The sequence below is a fragment of the Arachis ipaensis genome, chromosome B4, assembly GCF_059453495.1.
Source record: "Arachis ipaensis isolate K30076 ecotype BB chromosome B4, ASM5945349v1, whole genome shotgun sequence".
Taxonomy (NCBI): domain Eukaryota; kingdom Viridiplantae; phylum Streptophyta; class Magnoliopsida; order Fabales; family Fabaceae; genus Arachis; species Arachis ipaensis.
In genome coordinates, this window is record NC_142439.1 from 128,851,672 (window position 1) to 128,870,362 (window position 18,691).

At 35.8% G+C, this 18,691-nt stretch overlaps 2 protein-coding genes across 3 annotated transcripts in view; one reads left to right on the top strand and one right to left on the bottom strand.

Moving 5' to 3' along the window:
- The window catches only part of LOC107639785 (WD-40 repeat family protein / beige-like protein), a 25,820-nt gene extending 15,873 nt beyond the window's left edge, over positions 1-9,947 (bottom strand). Inside the window, exons 1-6 of one of the 2 annotated variants that reach the window (XM_016343388.3) lie at positions 9,671-9,947; positions 5,991-8,043; positions 4,088-4,875; positions 1,440-2,132; positions 948-1,082; positions 241-345 (exon numbers count right to left, since the gene is read on the bottom strand). In XM_016343388.3, the coding sequence (XP_016198874.1) occupies positions 241-345; positions 948-1,082; positions 1,440-2,132; positions 4,088-4,875; positions 5,991-7,986 (3,717 nt within the window). In that variant the 5' untranslated portion in view covers positions 7,987-8,043; positions 9,671-9,947. Of the gene's footprint in view, positions 1-240; positions 346-947; positions 1,083-1,439; positions 2,133-4,087; positions 4,876-5,299; positions 5,438-5,990; positions 8,044-9,670 lie in introns of those variants that run through there. The other variant, XM_088483716.1, reaches the window with a different exon arrangement.
- Positions 9,870-13,901, top strand: LOC148569173 (uncharacterized). Its single transcript, XM_088484917.1, has 7 exons — positions 9,870-10,018; positions 10,390-10,459; positions 10,569-10,824; positions 11,003-11,112; positions 11,194-11,495; positions 11,601-12,657; positions 13,338-13,901. The coding sequence occupies exons 1-7, from the start codon at positions 9,870-9,872 to the stop codon at positions 13,899-13,901; spliced, it is 2,508 nt and encodes an 835-aa protein (XP_088341043.1).
- The last annotated feature ends 4,790 nt before the right edge of the window (positions 13,902-18,691 follow it).

The window sequence follows — 18,691 nt, forward strand, 5'->3', positions numbered from 1 at the left end:
CCCAATTAGTAACCAACTACTTTTCCCTTTGAACCTTTGTTCTTTAATAGAAATATTATCAGACTCCATTAAACTTCCTGTTCACAAGTCATTGCTAAGAGTTGCTAACAAGGAAAGAAAGTAAAAACATGACAGGAACAAAATTATAAAGAAGGGAAAAAGGAAGGCAACAGAAGAGAAAGGGAGGGGGAGGGGGAGTGGGGTTTGAATTATTGAATAAATCTGTTATTGTTTGATTACCTCATAGTTTGAGATCAGCACTTCAAGAATCCACTCAGGCCATTCCTCCATGTTTGTCAAACTGACTCTATTTTCATGATGACTGCAAGCCAAAAATAGAAGATCCTGAAACCAGATACAAACAAGAAGCTCAAAACTACACAGTATAAACCAAGATATTTATTGGAAACTATATGCATAATTGGAAGCTTTTATTGCCTCTAAAACTATCTGGGAATGGGTTCTATAAGGATTGTGGCAAATACATGGACATTCATAACAGTAACTCTAACACAACATCAAAGTGACAACATCCAGGTGATAAAAAAAACAAACAAACAAAAAAAGAAAAAAATAGAAAAGAACTACTCTCATAGGACCAGTCATAACTCATAAATCAGGAACAAATTAAAAAATGAGGCGCAAAACTGCAAGGAATAACTACTTAAAATAAGAGGAAAAAACCACGTAGGTGATAAGTTACAACAAGCAATTCTGTCATAGTTTAGTTTGGCCCACCTCAGCAGCTTGTGAGAGAAAACACAAGATTATACACTAAAGTGGCATTAAGAAAGGGTCTTGGTGTTTCACAATTGATATCAAGTCTAACAACATAATAAAAATAAACCAAAAATACACAAACCGAGCAAATGCAAAGACACATTAATTTGCAGACAATTCAACAAATTAAGAAAAATAATCCAGAATGAATTCTATTAACCTAATACCTGTAGAGCCCTGCTCTGCAGTGACCTAGCAGCAAATGGGAGTGATCGCAGAAGCACCAGTAGAAGTTGTGGGTGCTCAAAGCGATGACCCGAATCATAGAAATTTAGACCATCTTCTGATGAAGAGGCATTGATCTGAAATTGAAAGAAAAGGAAGGTCAAAAGAAATATAACATGTAAGCTAAGCAAATTGAACCATTAATAGCATTTTTCAAAGGGTTTCCTTGATACACATTCAAAGAACCTAGAAGTCTTATATATTTTTTCTATTTTGTCTTCTTCTATGGTCAAATTGCAAACTTGTAAAAAGTTATTGGCAAAAAATGAGGAATTGTCTTGCATCAACAAGAGAACGGCAATGTCACATGGCAGACAAAACTTTAGTTATAAGTAAAAGGAAGTTAATTTCCCTTTCCACAACAGTATGGGAATAGTCAACACGACTGTGCTTCCATTGGAAAATGAAGATTTGGTGCAAGAATTGATGCATACCGAGGCAGCCAACAGAGCTGTGTACACATTGTTGGTCATTAGCCTATTGGGTGCCGCTTGAAAAGCCTTCTGTAGAGCATAAAGTAGAAGAGAAACCTTATCTTCAAACATGGTACCACCTCCATCATGGAGTCCAATACCCAAAAGGTTGGTTGTTGTATCAGGCGCAGCACGGGAACCAAATCTCAGATGTCCTGAAGCTACTAAAGCTCCTAAGAGACCTATAATTCTGACAACAATGCCATCACTTTTATCAACATTGTACACATTTTTTCTGGCACTATCTGCACTAATTGATAAACCTATTCCTCCTAAATTCTTGACAGAAGGAATTTCAGCAGTAAATGTCATCTTTCTATTGTCACTATAACCATTATTAGGACCATTGCCACCATCAACAGAATGAGAACCTTGGTCATCATCTTTTAAGGTGGTCTCACTTTTGTTGTCCTCCACTGCTCCCTCTTCCTGACTTTCTTCTGCAATCTCAACACTAATCTCTGTTTTTTGAATTTCAGGGTTCTTTGATGATGTTCCTATGAGACCACCATCTCCAGCTTTGGCTTCACTTTGGAGAATAACAAGAAGAGTTTCAAGCCCACCACATGCCAAGAATGCTTCTGCAAATGTGTGAGCTCTAGAAGTGTTTGGCTGGACAACCAGCCTGTAGAAGAGATGCAACACCCTAGCAACCTGGAAAATGAAGTGAACAGAATTTTCCAGTAAATATAATTTTGGTTTCATAATTATTCCAAAAGTGAAATTGAACAAAATCATTATGTGTTCACAGAAGATCTTTTCGAAACTCAATAATATCACAACCTAAGAAGCCAGAGGAATTGGCTTATTTGCATTCAACCTATCACAAATTCGCAACCTAATCCCACACACAGCAGAATAGAGTATTGTCAAGCTGGAGCTACCTCAGGTACTTAGGCTTGGTTCGGTAACACTTTTACCTTTTGAAAGTAGCTTATCAAAGCCGGCTTTTGAAAGATAGCTTTTTAAATGTTGTAATATCTATGTTTGATAAATCAAACTAAAAATAGCTTACAATAAGCACTAGCAACAACAATTGTGTTTGGTAGAATAGTTTTTAAATTTAAAAAAACCATAATAGATATAAATATAAGAGTAAATTTGGATATTTATTAATATATAAGGTAATATTAGATTTTTTAATTTTGATAAGTACAAGTCAACTTTGAATAGCTCCTCCTTAGGTGCTTCCAAAAGCACCCCTAACTTTTAAAAGCTGCAATACAAAACGAGGTGCCTCTTCAAAAAGTTTTACCAAACCAAGCGTTAGCATTCCAATAGAGACATTCATGAATGATCTCTATTAAAATCTTATCATGTAGAAGCATATGCATGGTTATACTTTTAACATGTGCACTCACACAAGAGCCTCTTTTGGACTTGAAATGTGAATTATTCATAGGTCTATTTATGCCTTATGTTGAAATTTTATCTTTATCTAGAAGACGCACAAAAAGAACCAAACTCTAGACCTTTTTAGTCATAAAAGCTTTGAACCATGAAAGGTAGCCCAATTCCGGGGATTATCATGGCATATAAAAGGCAATCCCGGGCATGGCTCCACCACTATTGAGTTTTCAATTAGAGACCAGTACCCATCCCATGACCAAAAACACCAGGAAGCAACCTTAACATGCCATACATGAGAATTGCACAGCTCAAAGTCTCTGATTGAAAGTAATTGACATAATATTTTCTTCCAAAAAGTTTAAACTATCAGGTAAAAGACATTATTTTTATCACATCTCTAACACACCACTCCTAGTGTAGAAATTGTGTAAACCCATTGACCTAAACTTCTATTAAGAAAAATGGTAGTAGCAATTAACTCAAGACCAATCTGTAATTTCATGCCATTTCATTAACCTTCTCCAAAGCTTGAGTAGGAAACTTATGAAATGGTTTCATGTTTATTATCATTGATAACCAATACACCCCAAAAAAACAGAAAAAGAAAAAAGATTTTTTTAAGTTTCTTAATATTAAAATAAGAATTTACCAAAAGATAGAGAATATAAGGACAAAAAATTCTCAATAAAAAACAGAAAAACCAAAGCCCTACCAAACAAAGAAACAAAACAGAGCCTCAAACTCATCAAAACTCCAAGTAAAGCAAAAACATTGACAGAATACCAAACAGAAGTCACACCTATCAAAAATAAAAGAAATATTGTGTATCTAATTGTTTTTTTCTATTCTGGATATCATTAAGACAAGGAAAAGTATTTTCTGCGTTTTATAAATTTGTGAAGAGAAAACAGAAAACATTGAAAATAGGAGTTTATTGTTTCACTATCTTCACCTTTTTTATTCACAAAGTTATGAAAACAGAAAAAGGTTTCACAAACCAAACAGGCCATTAGCTTTCCACTCACTCAACATTCAATTCAATATTAAACAAGTTATCATGTGAAAATTTGACAATACAAAATAAGTTACCAGGCAAGAATTAAACAAAAAAATAAACAACTTGACTATTCTATCATAAAAATAATGAATTTTGCAATATACATACGTACTGCATTTTTAGCATTCTAGACAAGTATAATAATAACTTATTTCCCAACCAAAAATTACAGGAATAATGACATCTGATCACTCTACTTTACCTGATTAGGTTGCGGACACTCAATCATAAACCCAAGTAAACATCGGACATCATCCGAGGCCAACGAAGGTGATGCTGCCACAATTAATAGTTCAATTACCACCAAGAGCTCATCAACCAAAGCATTAATTTCACCCACGGGACGCGCTGCCCCAGTCAGAGAGAAAGTATTCAATGAATTAATTTCAGAAACAGTCCAATAACATCTTCTGCAGCCATCAAGAAGCATTTGAATGGCATTTGCATCTCTCATTACTGATGACTCAGTGAAAACCATGTCTGCAAGTGATGATAGAAGCTTCTTTTGTATACCATAACTGCACAAACTCCAAATTTGTAAGTCTAAAAGTAGCGTAGTGAACAGCTGAACTTTAAGTGTATGGTTGATCTTTGGGGATTGACAAACGGAGACAACAGCAGCAACAAGTTCCTCATCTTCAACACCATCATGCTTTCTACCATCAAGCGAAGATAAGATTTGGAGAAGATAATTCAAAATTTTTGAAAGAATCTCAGGCCCTCTGCTACGAGACAATTCCTCATTGTTCCTTGGATATTGGATAGCCACAGATATAATTCGAAATATTGGGGCAGCAAGAGATGCAGTGGCTAAAGAAGGGGGAGACTTCCCTGGCTGAGGCTCCAATGTATCCTCATGTACATTGCTTATTGTCAAGGGAAGCAAAGACAAGGGACCACCATAGGCCATTGCCCACAAGGCATCGACAGGTCGCATTCGAGTAGCAACATGAACTTGCCCAAGAACCTCGGCTGGACGTCGAAGCATTCCTGGAAAATGGTGAGGATCCATTAGAAGACTACAAAATCATGCAGCAAACTGTGCACAAATTGAAACATGATAGAGATTTTGAGACAATAAATGTACGATGATTAAACACCATGGAGAGATGAAGAGAACCATTGTGATCCAACAAATGGTTGTTTGTACCATATCTTATAGTCATAAGAAATGAGGAGCACCATCTTTGACCGTAAGAATAGGCTTACATCCTAGGAAAACTAAGACAATATAGCGGTAAGAAAACAAAGTAGATAAAAGCTACTACTTTGCTAATGTATTGTGTATTTATAAAATTAAAGCTGACTGAATGCAATCAAATATTTAACAAATAACAACAAATAACATCATCACAAGACACAGCTTTATAATGAATGATCCAATTAAGAATAAGTATCTTTTAAGATTCTATACCTGTCTTCCTTCAATTTTACTTATTAATATTCATCGTAAGCTTTTTGTATTTCCACAGCTATCAATCACTGTATGAAAACAAGGTTGCATTACCTCCCTAGGGGCAAAACCCCAAATGGAATTGGAATTGTAATTGTTAAGATTCATGGTTACTTAGTGGAAATGATAAAGTAACTAGACAAAGAGAGAAAGATAATATATTACTCTTGTTTAGGAAGCTTTGGAATTGTGTTGTTAAAAGAGAAAATACCCACATATATAGGGAGGACACTGATAAATGTAGAGCATCTACTAAACTACTCTCCATAAATGCACCACCTAAACTACTAACTGCTATCTAACAACAATATATGTCAACATATTTCAACAGTAATTTCAACTTTTTATACTAAAAAGAAGAAACTTTCAGATCAGAGATGAAAAACAAGAGACAAGAACTACAGTAGAAAGCATCATGCTTAAAAGGAATCAAACAAAACAGACATGAGAAAGAACAAAAATTATGGTGCTCACAAATTCCATATCAAAAATGTTGAAACAATTTTAATTTCCATCCGATAAATCTACAGACTAAACCTCTGAAGGCTTATTCATCATGTATAAGGGGCTTCAGCATTGAAATCATATGCATTTATGCAGCGTATAAAATGTCATACTATCAAAGAAGAACTACGGAAACAAATTATCTAACCTGCAGCACCAGAAGGTGAAGCATCGGGACAGAAGCGCCCACTAAGCAAACTAGGATGATAGAGCAGGTGAATGCAACCTCCAATTTCTGAATCCAAAAGAGCACTTTCCTCTGCCCTGCTCTGCACATGGGCGTTTGTTGCTAGCCAGGGTAAACCAGCTGCATTACCAAAAGAAGGCACTATATCCCCTCCCCTAGAAGCTAGGCGTGCCATTCTTTCTGAGCCAATAGGTTCCTTGAAGATGTAGACAGGGCCCATCTCAGCAAACAAAGGGCACTGACGACGGCGCCGTTGCAACCCAGCCATGGTAGGAGGAGGGTTAGTTCCTATGCAGCAAAATGCAAGAGGTTTTGAAATTCGAGGAAACTCAAAAGGACGACTTTCATATAAAGATCCATCCACATATAACCTAACTTCACTTTCTGTTTTCCCGAGAATACCCTGCTTGCCTATATGTTCAAGACCAATGAAGTACCAGCATTGTGGTTTGAATGCATAGGTAAAGTGCAAGGATGATTTCTTTCCCCTTCCACTAGCAGTTTCAACAACCAAAAATTGAGCATGAAAATAAGCCTCTATACCCTGGTTATCACCAGTTAAAAAACTGAATAGACGTGGCATGTGTGCTGTACCCTCACCAGCAAGTGCACTAGCCGCAGCAGCGGCTGACATAGCTGATGATTTACCTGACTTAGCCGCCGCAGCTGCAGCAATTGCAGCAGCAACAGTAGCCGTATTTAATGTGTCGGCAAACGATTCAATGTAAATCCATGTTGAAAAAGCATAACCATTGATAAATGGCCAACGGCTCTCGCCTGGACCAAGTAAACCAGAACTTTCACCATCAAATTCAAACGTGCAAGCCGGTCCTCTTGACTCCTTTCCACTAGCTGCTTTCTCCAAAGCAAGCATTAATCGTGGTGCCCACATTGTGTCAAGTGTTTTTGTAATGATTTGAAGCCAACTATGAAGATCAATAACACTAAGAGAATGACCAGCCAAGTATTGCATGCAGTGGCACAAAGGTGTTCCATCCCACCTCATCCGTCCATTTAAGCCAGCATCCACAGTAAAAATGTTTTCTGCGGTTCTCAACAACACTCCTAACAGACCAGCCATTGAGCACATTGCCCGGTTTCTTGTGCAAGCCCGTAATATGGCAAGTAGTCCCCGAACCATCCGTGTCCTAGGTGACATAAAATCACCAGAATCACCTACATAAGGAAGGCAAGGAATAAGTTCACCTGCAACAATGGCAGCCCGGGAGTTCAGCATAACACTAGGAGGGTTATTATCTTCATCCTCCTCAAAACTTTCAACGCCACCCATGGCTGCAAGAAGCGAATCCACTATTAAGAAAGCCACATTTTCCGTTTCTTCACCAGTCCCAAACACTTCTGAGCCACTTGCAATATTTTTCAGCTTATCCACACCTTCAGGTTTTCCCATAATAGCAGAATCAACTAAATGCAGCAGTTCTGGAGATACATTTGGTTTAGCATGTTTTTGCTTAGGCTTTGGTGGAGAATTAACAGTACTAGAATCAAAGCTAATTGTTGGGCTAGACTGCCCATCTGACCCAGGACTATAAGGAATATTATCACGTTGCATTTCAACAACAGGGGAGGAATCATGCTCTATCGAGTACGTCCCAGATGAAGATTTAGACTCCTCCACATTTCCACCAAATAGGTTATGTGCATTATCAAAATCTGGTAATTGGTTTGAATCCTGGTACTCATTACTCTTGTCTTGATCTTTCAAAGACACTTCCTCAAACTGGTCCTCATCCATTAATGTGGGTGCAGAAACGGTACTTTGACCTTGCAAGCCTACCCTTCCATCTACATCATCAACCTTAATACTATGGGTAGCAATCACATTTTCCTGATCAAGACTATCAACAAACTCTTTTTCACCACTATCTACTACTTCGTGAGGATGTAATCCATTACCAGACAATTTCACCTCTTTCAGTTCTTCCTCATCTTCCATTATGCAATTTCTGATGAAGCTAAAAGGTATTCATTCAAATTACAAAAGCCAAACTACCTGCAAGTAATTAAATTATAAAATAAATGAATCCTATAGAACAATGAGCCCTGCCCCCACTAGGTGGACAGCTGCCAATTACTCTATTAAAAAAAATAAAAAGAAAGAAAAAGAGATCTACAAATAGAACATTTAAGATTCGCTCCAATTAAAGCAGCCATATGGTATGCCACGTTAAAAAATAAACTACATGCATTCAACCTAGAAACCACAATTTATAAAATTAAAAAGTCAACCATAAATTTAAAAAAAAAATAGTAGTTTAAAAAAAAGCCAATAAAAAGACATATATTATATCAGCATATAAAATGAAACACTATGCATATAAATCCTAAGGGTGTGTTTTTGACTGAATATCTTGGAGATATAGGAAGAAGGGAAGGGAAGGCCTGAAGCGTGGAATAGACACCACTTTATTCATGAAGCCATTTCTCAGAGCTATCAGAAAATCCCACATCGGATAAAGCTTTCTCACAGAAACAGAAAGGATGTTGTTGGAAACAGTTAGTTGTCACTATCCTAAGTGATCAGAGGAGTTAAGCTAAGTCACACTTGTTGTAGTTTCACTTTTCCGCACCTGGCTTTCTCTATATAAGAAGTCATACATGTCCAATTCATTGATAAGTTCATAGACAAAGTTTCTCAGAATTCATTTCTCTCTGTTTTCTTTATTTCTTTGCTCTGGTTCATATTCTTTGACCATGTCCTTCTCTCCCATCTATTATGGAGAGTAGATATTTAACAGGATTGGTTAAATTAGTTATTGTTAGTTGGGGTTATTTGGAAAGCTGGATGGTAGAGTTAGGTGGTTAGTTTGGTAACTAAAAGCTATTATATATAGCTCTGTTTATACTTCATTCTTTGATGATGAAATCTTCTCTTCCATTTCTTCTCTGATCCAATACCACCCCATCCAAGATCCTAACTGGCAAACACAAAGGAACTAGGAAAGGGGAACCACTACAGGACCTTTGATTTTCCTCACAGACAAATGACTCATGAGCTATCAAACGTTTGAAATTTCTATTTATTCCAACTTAACAATAAGGATTTGTGATCTCAACAAATATAACATTTAAAAAATTAAAAGAAAAAGGTCATGTACTCATGTAATCCAAGTAAGTCATGCTTTAGTAGAAGTCCTTACGTAGAAAATCTGAAGTGCTTTACTCCTAAGCTTGAATAATAACAGCATGAACTTAAGATCAAAAACAAAAATGACACGTTGTTAGAGCAAGCAAACTGAACTCCAAGCATTTTAGTCAAGTAATTCTAATAGACACGGAACCTAAACATTAATGTAACCAACGGTCATGTTCAAATGTGTTCCGGCTCATCCAATATAACTTCCGTTTTCCTTTTTCGGTAAAAATGCGTTGACAAGTTCTGGATCTTGTCAAAACGACAAAATCTAAGTAACCGAAACGTGTTGGATCAAGTAAAAGACCACAGATCTCCGCGGAACGTGGCGTGCATTTTTCAACGCGCGACTCAATCGGGAGTGAGAGAGAAAATTGAAAATGCACACAGATCGTAACAAAAACCGCCATTGCTGAAGAAGTAAAATGAACTTGCGAAAAAAAAAAAACAGTATAGGAAAAAAAATACTAATCGGAATCGGATGTACCTTTTAGAATGTTCCAGCTCAGTGATTGAATCGCGGAAACACCGATACCGAGATTTGATGAGTGGAAAATGTAAATGGCGGAGAAAATGCAGTGAGAGAAAGTAGAGAGAAAATCGGAGAAGAGGAAAAGGCGAAGTTGCGAGAGACAGGGAAAGAAAGAGAAGAGAAGAGAAGAAGAGTGTGTAAGAATCAACGGGATATGGAGGTTGGTGATGTCGTTGAGTGTTTGGAGGCAGCTAAGCTATATTCGCGTGTGGTGATTCATGTCGGGTCTTTTGCTATACAGTCACCATTTTCCCCCTTACCATCAAAGCCCGATGTTCTCTGCGCCGGTCCGGCCAAACCGCGGTAGTACCGGTTCAGTAGCAATCGGCTTTTATTTTTCTTCGGGTGTAAATTTTTTTAAATAAATTCAGTACTAATCAGTAATCAATCCACTTTAGTTATGAACGTATAACATGTCTCAAGAGTTAATGGTTAATAAATATATAAGAATATTTATAATTTTTCTATTAGATAATCTCTTGGGTGATTAAAGAAATGTTTTCAGTTTAATCTTATATTGAAAATAATAGTCCCTTTTTTGTTTAGTATAAAGAAAGAGAAGAAACTCACTTTAAAATGCAGCAACCAAACCTCCTTGTACGAGTTTCTAGATTAATGGTTCTAACCATTCTACAAATTCATAATTTCATATGAATTTCGTGTTGCATGTTTAGTCATAGTGTAGTTACAATGTTTACTAAGCACCGAATAAGCCATATTTTTCATATTCAATTTTATTCAATCGTTTCACGAATTCTTTTTATTAATTTAGCATTTAAAATATGTCCAAATTATTTATTTCACAAATTGCTCTTCGTAGGTCATATTCCACAAACTTTTGTGGGCTAATTAGGGGCCATCTTTGGGTGACGATGAAGCCAAGAAAAATTCTCCAAAGCCTAAAAAAGTTATCACAGGGACTACTTCTTCCTCTGGCGATGCTACGGGAGTAAAGAAAGGGAGCACTGTCTCACATGCTTCTACCCCGCTGATCAAGATTAATTACAAAAGGAGAAGACCTCCTTCATTTCGGAACTCACCGAATGAACCGGTTGGAAGGGTCAAGCATGGCGACGAACAGATGGAGAGCGGTGATATCCTAGAGGGAGGTACCAAGATGGAAGACAGAGGACCCTCAACGTGAGACGTTAGGGGTGGCGTTCCATCATGAAGTTTGGTTTTTTATGGATAGTGATCCTATGAACTTAATTAGTTGGAACGTGAGAGGGGCCTCTAACAAGATGACTCGCGTACACTGTAAAGAACTGGTAAAAAAATTTAATCTAGCTTTTGTTATTCTTGTTGAAACACATGTTGCTTTTGGCTCTATGAAATTTTTTTGGGAACATTTGGGTTTCACCCCTGTGGGAATTGTGGAAGCTAGTGGACACAAAGGGGTATATGGTTTTTATCCTCTGACGACAAACCTAAGTGTAGAGTAATTGCTACTATGGAACAATGTTTATCTGTTGCTATAGAAAGGGGGTGGAAAGAATTGGGTGTGCAGTGCAGTTTACGGTAGCCCCCAGCCGACGATTCGTGAAGATTTGTGGGAACATCTATTGACACTTGGAACTTCTATACAAGACCCGTGGCTGATAACAGGGGACTTTAATGAAATTTTGCATTCTCAGGAAGTGAAAGGGGGCCACTTTAATGTTAATCGAAGTAATTATTTCTCTCACATTTTGGATTCGTGTAATTTGTTTGATCTGACAACAGTGGGTAGAAGTTTTACTTGGTTCAGAAAGGTTCAGGGGAACAAGGAGGTAGCCAAGAAGTTAGACAGAGCTTGTAGCAATAGTAGTTAGAGAGTTATGTTTCCTGAAGCGTTCACAGAGGTACTTAGTCGTTTGCATTCTGACCACTGCCCTTTACTCACCAGATGCCTTGGACTGCCAGTCAGGAAGGACAGCAGACCGTTCAGATTCCAAGCTGCATGGGCTACTCATCCATCTTATAAAAGTGTCGTCCATAAAGCCTGGAATGGCAACAACACACACATTCATGGCAAGCTTAGAAAGGTGCAAGAGGCTTCTCTGAAGTTCAATTCTCGTGTCTTTGGGAACATTTTTATTAAGAAAAGGTCTCTAGAAAGCAAGCTTAATGACCTCCAAAAAAGATTAGAATTTTGTGATGATGCAATTGTCAAAGAAGAGGAACAAAGGTGCAGGGATGATTTTAATTCGGTCCTTCTTCAGGAAGAGATGCTCTGGTTCCAGAAATCTAGGGAGCAATGGGTCAGGTATGGTGACAAAAATACAAAGTTTTTCCACATGCAGACCATCATTAGAAGGAGAGCAAACAAAATTCATGGCCTTTTTGTGAGTAATGGATCTTGGTCTTCAGATCCGAATCTTCTTCAGCAAGAGGCACTAAGTTTTTATAAAGATCTTTTTTGCTCAACCGACCCGGTGGAGGTAAATTGTATGGGTGATTTTCCAAGACCTTCTCTTAGTAGTGAAGCTTGTGAGAGCCTTACTAAGCCAATGTCGATGTTGGAGGTTAAATCTGCAGTGGACAGCATGAGCCCTTTCAAAGCTCCAGGGCCGGACGGGTTCCAAGCATTCTTTTTTAAAGAATATTGGGATGTAGTGGGCCAAGATGTGTGGAGTCTGGTGTGTAGGGTGTTTCAAGGCGACACGATTAATCATTCTATGCTTGAAACCCTTATTGTGCTCATTCCTAAGGTTGACTCCCCAAGCAGAATGAAGGATTTTCGACCAATCAGTCTCTGCAACATCGTGTACAAGATAGTAACTAAGGTGCTGGTAACCCGTTTAAGACCCTACTTGGCTGATATTATATGCCCAAATCAGGGAGGCTTCATTCCTGGTAGAGGAGCTCCTGACAACATCATAGTGGCGCAAGAAGTCCTTCATTTCTTGAAGAGAACGAAATCAAAAAAGGGTGCTATTGCTTTTAAGATAGATCTAGAGAAGGCATATGACCGGGTCGATTGGAGGTTTTTAAACTACACCTTGAGTAGCTTCGGCTTTCCTGCCTCTACTAGAAGTCTTATTATGAATTGTATTCAGGCGTCATCTCTTTCGATATTGTGGAATGGGAATAGGTTGGAGAGTTTTCAGCCCAATAGAGGGTTGTGACAAGGAGACCCCATGTCATCGTATTTGTTTGTTCTTTGTATGGAAATGCTAGCTTGCTTTATATCTAATCAAGTGGAGTTGGGGGCTTGGGACCCAGTTGCTATCTCTCGGGGAGGTCCACGAATCTCCCATCTCATATTCGCAGATGACCTTCTTCTTTTTTGTAAAGCAAGCAAGACACAAGTCCACCAGGTAATGCATTCTCTGAACTTATTCTATAAGGCATCGGACATGAAGGTGAACATAGATAAGTCCAAAGCTGTTTGTTCGAAGAGCGTATCCAATACTCGTAGAAATGTTCTAGCTGGTGTATCTTCTATCAGATTTGCTAATGAGCTAGGCAAGTACTTGGGGTCAACATCAACCATCCGCAGGCATCTTGAGCGGCTTGCCTAGAGGCGGTGGAGAAAATAAAAAGCAGATTGTCTAGCTGGAAGGGTCGGCTGCTTAATAGGGCCGGCAGATTATGTCTTATAAAATCTGTGGCAACGTCTCTACCTATATATCAAATGCAGGTCTCCCTCTTCCCCAAAAAAGTGTGTTCTAAGATTGATTCTGTTCTTCGTAATTTCTTGTGCAAAGGAAAGACAGATGAGCGGGGCTTAAACTTGTTGAATTGGAGTACTGTGATCACGCCCAAGAGGTATGGGGGCCTTGGTGTTCGCGACACTCAATGTGTTAATACTGCCCTCCTTGGTAAACTAGTTTGGCAACTCTTCCATGGTAAGAACAAATTATGGGTGCGCATTATGCTAGCTAAATATGTTCAAGGAAGCTTGGGGCTGGATCTTCAATGCCCTACGCAATTCTCGAGCATATGGCGCAACATCACAAAGACAGCTGGTAGGCTTAAAAATGGCTATGTTTGGTGCATTGGTTCTTTAACTCAATCTTTCTGGTATCATCCTTGGAGACCGTCGGGGTCTTTGTCTCCAGAGATCCCTTTTGTGCATATTTCAGATACTGGCCTTTCCCTAGGTGATGTGTGGTCTGGGAGAGTTTGGAATTTGGACCATCTTTATACTGTGTTGCCTAAGACCCTAAAACTAGATATTACAACTTACAACCCTATAGTGTAGGCAGGTTGTGATCCGAACTGGTGTTGGGGATCTAATGCCTCAAAGACTTACTCAACAAGGGATGGTTATGAATGGCTCTTTGAAAGAAAGGTTGCATGGGATACAAATGAGAATTGGTTGTGGCTTTGGCGTTTAGGAATACCTGAGAAGGTCAAGGGTTTGATTTGGCTCATCTTGCATGGGGCCATCCCCACTGCCAGCCTTCGTTACCGAAGACGCTTAACAGCAACGGATCTTTGCCCCAGATGCAATGAAGTAACAGAATCTGTAGAACATTGCCTCAGACTTTGTAATAAAGTGAGCCCGATTTAGGAGAGCTTGAAGGTGGGAATGCAAAATTGGGATGCCGCCTTGGATTTTCAAAGTTGGCTTCGTATAAAACTTTGGACCAATGAAAGAATTTTTGCAGCAGGTCTTTGGTGGATTTGGAGGGATAGAAACAATGATATCTTTAATCAGAATGACATTTGGAGCAAGGAAAAAGTTCTCCAGCTTATCAGACACTCTGCAGCCGAGTATGCTGCAATCAAGCGTTCTAATCAGGTGACACACAATCCCTCTTTATGTGATTCTTGGTGTCCTCCCCCAATCAATGTTGTTAAATTAAATTGCAATGCTAGTCTTTTGGAACAAGATCAACTGGCTGGTTTTGGGTGTGCTATTCGGGACAGTACGGGTAAATGGTTATTGGGTTGTTCGGCAAGCATCCCAATAGGAACTATTACTTGGTGTGAGATATTCGCAATTTGGAGGGGTCTTTGTTTGGCTTGGGAAAGTGGTCACAGGGAGGTAATTTGCGAAACAGATTGTCTAGAAGCTTATCTCTTGATTAAAAAGGATTCATGCCAGATGCGGAGAAAATACACAGACCTTCTTTTGAAGATTTCTGAGATTCTGCAGCGAAATTGGGTGGTTCAAGTTCAATTGATTCAACGAACAGCGAATTCGGTAGCTGACCGTTTAGTTAAGACAGCGGCTAGGCATTCTCGTCCTTACACTGAATTTTTAATTCCTTGTAGTGTTATTGATCAGATCATTAGGAAGGAGATGATATCTCCATCTTAATTGCTCTTTGTTTCTTATTTTATCAGACACCAAAAAAAATATTTCATTATAAGAATGAGACATTTTCATAAATAAACAATTTGTAATTGTTCAAGTAGCGTTTCAAAAAAGGTTTGAGATTGAAATATAGAAACTGAAAACAAAAATTATATTAAGTTTTTATACATTTTGTGTAAAGTATACAATAGTGAGTCTTGTCTCAATATCTTGTTTAGTTTAAAATAAAAATAGAAACTTAAATAAGTGAGATTACCAAAGTACTCATACTAATAAAACTTTATCCATTTTCCCTTTCCTTTCTCTCTTTGCAATTTCACGTCGCATCGTGCCGTCTCTATTTAGGCTGTGTCACTGTGTTCAAGTCTCCATGCCACCTTTGTTTTTTGTTGTGCTTGTCGCACCGCCTCAACTCTAATTTCGCATCGCCTCAATCTCTCCCACTATTTTTATCTTTTTTATTCTGATTTTGAAATTCTCTTATTATGAGTTGATGAATCTCATTTTGATATAATTGATGAGATTGTTGTTTTTTCTTTTTTGCATTATTATTATTATTATTATTGTTAGTGGTAAAATTTGGTGATAACAGAAGTGTGGTGCTGGGGTAAGAGGTAGGTGGGTTGGAGGTGAAAGGTAGACTTGGAATATAAATTTTTGAATGACAGTATTTTAGGAATAAAATATTATTAAAGTTTCTATTTTCATCCCCATAAATTTCAATCCTCTATGTCTTCACTTTCTAGAGATATAGCATTTATTTTGAGGTATTGAGACAAAGACGGGAACTCAGTATCATGTTTGTTAGACCAAAGACTGGTACTAAAATTTTAGTCTCCGTCTCCAAAATTTCAGTATTTCAATATTTCAGTCCCTTCAAAAAGTGAGGACACGTGGAATTGAAATTTTTGGAGATGGAGATTGAAATTTTAATAACATTTTATACTTAAAATACTCCCATTTCAATTAATTAATTCCAACTTTATCATTTGTGCAAATTAAATTAGAGCTTTATTCTTATTTCAGTCTCTATCTCCCACTTTACACCAAACACAATATTGAAATTTATTTCAGTCTCAGTCTCTCAATCTCAGTCTCTCAATCTCTGACTCTCTTCCAAATGCTACTTAAGGATTGAAATTTTGGGAGCGAAGATTGAAATTTAGTTCCATTTTCTGGCCACCAAACACAATACTGAATCTCAGTCTTTTAGTCTTAGTCCCGTTACCCCTTATACCAAATGTTACCTAATAAATTATCTGAGTGAACTCTTCATAAAGGAGACAGAGACTTTTATGGGGTCACGCTCCTCAAACTAATTGGTGGTGATACCTCTAAGAGACTTCGATGTTTAGGTCAGTCATAGTCTAAGAGGTATAAAAGTTAAAACTAGATAGTATATTTTGTACATGTATTAAACCTTTTATTTATAGTGTTTGGAGGATAAATTTAAAAATTATTTGAATAGATTCGTGGAGAATTTACTTATAATATTACATGAATATGATTCAAATTATGTCTTTCATTAGGCGACATACCCTGAAAAAATGTTCTTGGGCCGACCACAATTAACTAGGCATAATGTTTGAAACAGTAATTCAATTAGCTAGGAACAATTGAAATAGTAACTCAATTAACTAGGCACAATTGAAACAGTAATTCAATTAGCTAGGAACAATTGAAATAGTAACTCAATTAACTAGGCTAAATAAAAAAACTAGGAACAATTAAAACAGTAAGTAAAAAAACTACGAACAAATGAAACAGTAAGTCAATTAACTAGGAATAATTGAAACATTAAATCAAAAAATTAGTAACAATTGAATCAGTAAGTTAAAAAAAGTAGAAACAATTGAAACAATAATTCAATTAACTAGGCACAATTGAGTTGGGTATTCAAATAAATACCTTCTGTTGGTCAAATATAAAGGTGCAGTTCCTTATCTTGTCAATGACGAAGTTACCACAAAGAAAGGTAAAAAATCAAATTCATATGTTCTTAGTCTCTGTTTCAACCACTGCATAAGTTATAGTCGTTAGAGTCTCAGCCAATTGTTGTGAGAAGTTGACCTTCATATGATGTTTTGAAGAAGCACCCGTCAAGACAAATCATTGGTATGCATATCATAAAACTCTTCTTACATGTAATGAATTATATTCATTTATTCTGCAATTTTTTTCTTTTAATATTTTGCAAAAAAATTTACAATAAATATAAATTAAATGGTAAAAATTAAATTATTAGGTGACCGAATACGGTAATTACTTTTTTTTTGTAAGTTTTAAATTTTTTTTGAATAGTATCGTTTTAAAAAATATTTAAATCCTTTTAGCAAAATACAACAAAATTTATTTAACACGTAAATTTTTTTAGTGTCTAAAGTATTTTTTAAGAGGTGTTTTGCCATTTTTTTTACTAATATAATTTTCAAAAATACTTCAATTATTTTAGCTACATATTTTGAAGAAATAGATTTTTTTTTTGTCTATTATTTCACTTCTTTGTTAATAATATCTGTTTAAACTAATATTTAAATATTTTTTAGCAAAATGCATGTAATGAATTATATTCATTTATTCTGTAATTTTTTTATTTTAATATTTTCCTAAAAGATTTACAATAAATACAAATTAAATAGTAAAAATTAAATTATTAGGTACCGAACGTGGTAGCTACTTTTATTTTTTTTGTAAGTTTTAAATTTTTTTTATTAGTATTATTTTAAAAAATATTTAAATCTTTTTAGCAAAATACACGATAATTTATTTTACACGTAAATTCTTTGAGTGTCTAAAGTGTTTTTTAAGAGGTGTTTCGCCATTTTTTTTACTAATATCATTTTCAAAAATGCATAAATTATTTTAGCTACATATTTTGAAGAAATAGATTATTTTTTTTGTCTATTATTTCACTTCTTTGTTAATAATATCTGTTTAAATCAATATTTAAATATTTTTTTAGCAAAATGCATGTAATGAATTATATTCATTTATTCTGTAATTTTTTTATTTTAATATTTTGCTAAAAGATTTACAATAAATATAAATTAAATAATAAAAATTAAATTATTAGGTGACCGAATGTGGTAACTACTTTATTTTTTGTAAGTTTTAAACTTTTTTTGACTAGTATCATTTTAAAAAATATTTAAATCTTTTTAGTAAAATACACGACAATTTATTTTACACGTAAATTTTTTTAGTGTCTAAAGTGTTTTTTAAGAGGTGTTTCGCCATTTTTTTTTACAAATATCATTTTCAAAAATACTTAAATTATTTTAGCTACATATTTTGAAGAAATAGATTTTTTTTTGTCTATTATTTCACTTCTTTGTTAATAATATCTATTTAAACCAATATTTAAATATTTTTTAACAAAATACATGTAATGAATTATATTCATTTATTTTGTAATTTTTTATTTTAATATTTTGCTAAAATATTTACAATAAATATAAATTAAATAGTAAAAATTAAATTATTTGGTTACCAAACGCGGTAACTACTTTTTTGTAAGTTTTAAATTTTTTTTACTAGTATTATTTTAAAAAATATTTAAATCCTTTTAGCAAAATACACGACAATTTATTTTATACGTAAATTTTTTTAGTGTCTAAAGTGTTTTTTAAGAGGTGTTTTGTCATTTTTTTACTAATATCATTTTCAAAAATACTTAAATTATTTTAGCTACATATTTTGAAGAAATAGATTTTTTTTGTCTATTATTT